Source organism: Dermacentor albipictus, chromosome 5 (genome assembly GCF_038994185.2).
Source record: "Dermacentor albipictus isolate Rhodes 1998 colony chromosome 5, USDA_Dalb.pri_finalv2, whole genome shotgun sequence".
Lineage (NCBI taxonomy): Eukaryota > Metazoa > Arthropoda > Arachnida > Ixodida > Ixodidae > Dermacentor > Dermacentor albipictus.
Window position 1 is genome coordinate 160,136,465 of NC_091825.1, and position 4,528 is coordinate 160,140,992.

The window sequence follows — 4,528 nt, forward strand, 5'->3', positions numbered from 1 at the left end:
CCTTTTCTACGGTGCAGCCACTAATCCGCTTTCCCTTCACGCGTGAGTGCTGCCCGCGTCCCCTCTTCGCGGAACCCATATGCGTGCCTCATTTCTGGTTATTGGCCGATACAGCAGGTGTGGGCTCGTCCTACGCTTTGCTGTAGTCGCCTAAACTGGGCCACAAAATAACAGCGAGGTCAAGTCCCTAATCTCAAGCTGACTGCATCCATCGAGACAGCTGGATTTTGCGCTGCACTTTTGATGCTATGTGACAAGAGATACGACGTATACAAGGACACTGAATACAAGAATCAAAGCACTGGCATGACCCATTCTCTCTCGTTCTTGCAAGGCGGGGCGAAGCCACCAGCGGCGTTGGCGGGCTGTCTTCCTTCGAGCTTTCGCTGCTCGTCTTGAAAAGCTGCTAAGGAAACGGAGAGTAGAATGCGAACTATTTTGTCTTCGTCCGAGCTTATCATTCTTCACGACTGGTTAGCAAGCGAGAGCGGCTGACCAGTGTAGGAGTTGAGGACTTTGGGATGAAAACTTGGGAGTTTATTTACAGTGAGCGTATATTAACAGTCTTAAAGTCATTACGGGCCGGCAGCAACTCGGACGCTGCGGCCCGTGGCAAGAAGCTCGACATAGAGAGAGAGAAGTGGTTCTTGAAGGGGTAAGGAAAGGTTGACGCTGTTTTCTGCAGCCCTTGCGGGAGCACGGCTCAGCGTCAACGGGGGTGGGGATAGTGGGAGCAAAGGGGATAGGAGAGTAGAGGGTTAAAGGGGCGCCATGGCAGCGGCTGAGCAGTCCGGCAGGAAGGGCCCAGTGGGTCCGGTAGGATTGGTGATCTGGTGAAAGGCCAGGGGGCGGTGATCCAGCAGGAGCCAGATGATTGGGGCAGTTCGAGTAGCCTAGAGTGGTTTGGGTAGCCGTGAGGCTATCCGTCTTTGTAGAGAATCCTAGAGTCTCGCCGAGAGCCCCGACGAGTCGAGGTACTCGACGACACTCAGGAGGGCTGGTAGCTCGCTACGACCAGGGAAGAGGATGTCTTCCTGTCGTGTAGAAGGAAGCCCCAGTCGTCGGAACTCCTGCAGGAGACGGTCACGCTGCTGCAGGTAGGCAGGGCAGGCCAGCAGGAGGTGCTCCAGGGTCTCGGGCTCCCCACAGGAGGCACAGGCTGAAGAGGCGATGAGGCCGTGCCGGTGGCGGCGAGCACCCGTCCAACAGCAGCCAATCCTCAGTCGCAGAAGGAGGGAGGTCTCCCTGCGTGCGAGGCCGCGCTGTGGAAGTGGTCGCGGAGGGCGGCCCAAGGACATCCGCTTGTCCGGATGGCAGGCCAGCAGATGGCGCCGAAGCCTGTGGCATGTGAAATCACTGGCTGTCACTGCCAGGCTGGGCGGGACCACGCAGTTGTGGGCACGCTTTGCCAGTGCATCTGCTTCCTCGTTGCCCGGTATCCCTACGTGGGCTGGAAGCCAGTGCAGGGATACTGAGCAGCCCGCTTCCTGGAGCGCCATCAGCCTTGACGAGAGCAGGGCAACCCCGAGGCTGGCCCTTTCTGGCCTCTGCAGGCTGAGGAGTGACGCCTTGGAGTCGCAGTAGATGGTCACTGGGGTCACTTGCAGCTCCTCTGCGAGTAAGTCCACAGCCAGGTGAAGGCCTGCTACCTCTGCCGCTGTTGACGTCGCGTGGTTGGGGAGGCGACACTGCTTGCTCTTCCCCAAAGCGGGCACCATGCAGGCCGCAGTCGACGAGCCTGTGTCCGGCATTACCGAGCCGTCAACGTAGATCTGCAGGTTTCCACCGTGGTCCTCATGCAGGAGGGAAGCAGCCGTCTGTTGAAGGGCACAAGTTGGGGAGCGCCGTTTGGAAACGCCGGGCAGCTCTGTGGTGATGGGTATGGGTGGTCTCTGGGGAGGAGGCAGTTGTGCGTTGTTCGCTGGAGGCCTCCCAATCACCTCTTCGTACAGCCCACAGAGTCTGCCCATCTGTGAATGGGGCCGCGAGCGCAGTCGGGAGAGCAGGGCACTCTCCCGACTGGAATCCTCTCCTGCTGCTCCCGGTCTGCGTCTTTTAAGCCCTTCGGTGTCTCGAAGACACGTCACGTTCGGCCAATGGGCAAGCCCGCTCAGATGACGCCATTTTCAGCCAATCGGCGAGCCCGCTCAAGTGTCGTCATTTTCGGCCAATGGTAGGCGCCCGTGCGATGGTATCATACCCGGCGAAGAGAGTCGCCGCTGGGTCCCCAATTGTCCGAGGGCTTACTTCTCCCTGAGGTCTTGCCTTGCTGACTTGCAATGCACCGTCACAATAGCTAGGTGGGGGCGATGCTGCCAGACCTTCGCGGTGCATTACAGCCGTCTTGCTTTGGGACTCACGTTACCTGGAACAGCGCCAGGCTCTCGCTTCACTTTCGGGAATTATAAGATCTGCGGCACACGAAGTGGGGGCCGCCAACTTGTTTGCACGTGCGCGCCTCAGGAATGTGGTATCCGTGCTTCTGCGCTCCTTAATTAGCTGTGGTGCGATTCGATGTGGTCTGGTGAACTCGAAGTAGGCTCAACTAGGAAACGGTCCCGTATCTAACACCAGACGCGGTGGCGCGGTGACGAAGCTCGCGCGCACGCGTCTGTTCTTTATTCTATGCGCGCGTTGAGGACGGACGACCGCTGCCAAGAGATGGCGACACGTGTGCCACGAAAACGCTAGATGCTCCGCCTTCCTAAAGCCCCTGCATACACGTTTCCGGCGCGTGGATGTAGGGGCTTTAGGTTCTACAAGTGGCTGGGACTGGATGGAGTACGGCTTGGTACGGTACGGCCAAGTACGGCGACTTGAACCAAATTATAGACTACAGTCTATATACAGACAACGATAACTGCTACAGTCTATGAAACTCTATGGCTACAGTGAACCAAACAACCATCACAGATTTGCTAGCCAAAAAAATATGTTCCATTGGGTGTTCTCTGAAGGAATAGCGTGGGAAAAGCGGAACAGCGTCCAAGAAACTACCCGTGTTCCAGGCGACGTGCTTGTGTCCCCGCATGGAGGAAGGGTGTCCCCGCGTCGCCACCTCGTGCTTGCCTTTGACTGCTCAATATTCGAAATGCATTTCTTCATTTGAGTTTATTTTCAACGCGTTCCTGTTCGCAACATATCAATTTTAGCTAGATTAAATATTTTAATGCGCTTTCGTTAGTCCTTGGGTAACATCACAGAAGGCTCAGTCGACCTTGGAAGGATATCAAGAACAATGAAGAAGGTTATCAAGAACATGCGCCGGAACCACAGACCGAAATCATGGCCGGAACCATCGGAACGGCTTCAATTGAAGTCCCAATATATTTTAAAGCAGAAAATCTAGGCTTTAGCCGATGGCATTCTGGAACTGGTCGTAACTTTTGAAACACCAATCCGCTTTCTTCCTTTTTATGCCCCTCCTCTCATAAGACCTCGGACTCAGCCCAGGCGGCGCTGCGGAAAAACCCGTCACCAGCGCCCCCATCGCAGCCTTGGCACTAACTGAGTAGTGCGCGGAGAGCTGTCCGCAAGCGAAAGGCTACAATCACGGTTTCCTGAAAATCAAGGACCTGGAAAGCTTCTTCCGCCCATCCACGCTTCGGAAAGGAAGCTCAGCAGGGCGAAGCACGTGTACAATACAAAAGAAAGTCTCAAGTGTTATTTCGGCGTGCTGCAACTCGCATCAGATTTGTATATAGACATATCAGCATAAAAATCTAAGCATTTCAAATTGGTTCATATTGAATATGTCCTGAACACAAGACTTAAGTATCTCCTATATATCTATGTATTTTATCGTAATGTTTTGTCTCGCAATTATTTACAGAGAGTAAATCCTTTCATAGCGTTTTCCAGGGCAGCAAACAGAAAACATTTTCCAAGGCAGCAAACAGCGTGCGATCATAACGAAAGTAAGCTTCCTACAGTACCTACGCGCTGCACCTTTCTTTCTCGCAGGAGCTACAGCATCGCTCTGTACCTTAATTTGAACTTTTCGCAGACGCTTCGAGCAGCAAGCGCGCACAAATAAATGTAAATAAACGTGACATTTTTTTTCTTCGCAATTACTCATCCAGTGCTCCTACATCAACTTAATTGCTCACATTTGAAAAACGCAGTCGAGCAGGCTCAGCACATTGCGAAGCGTACTTGTATCGGCGCAGGACATACAAAATACCGAAAGCAGAAATGAGCTCGCGATACAACGATGCTCTAGAACAGGATTTTGAATTCGTAAACGAACCAAGATGTTTGGTTAAGTTGACCTGCCAAATCTCTCCGTTCCACTTGTTGAGTCAAGCGGAGGCGAACGTCTGTTAAAAGGTGTAGATATCGATGGTCGAATAAGCAGGATGGTTCGCAACGTTGTTTTTTCTGTCACCAACGAAGTGGCGGCTGCAGATTCTTGAGCTTTCGCTTGGTTACCACGGTACTTCGTCAGGGCTACGCAACAAAATTGCAGAAGAACAAAATTGTCGCACTTTCTCATGCGAGCCGCTGTGTTGTGGGGAACGCAAGTAAT

At 53.6% G+C, this 4,528-nt stretch overlaps 1 protein-coding gene across 1 annotated transcript; it reads right to left on the reverse strand.

Moving 5' to 3' along the window:
* Positions 1 to 941: 941 nt before the first annotated feature.
* On the reverse strand, positions 942 to 1,970 carry LOC135916330 (uncharacterized). The gene has a single exon (XM_065449665.1). It carries the CDS (start codon positions 1,968 to 1,970, stop codon positions 942 to 944), a length of 1,029 nt encoding a protein of 342 aa, XP_065305737.1.
* Positions 1,971 to 4,528: the final 2,558 nt, after the last annotated feature.

What these genes read in the sequence shown, in the direction of transcription:
- LOC135916330 (XM_065449665.1), bottom strand. Translation starts at nt 1,970, where the DNA reads ATGGGCAGACTCTGTGGGCTGTACGAAGAGGTGATTGGGAGGCCTCCA.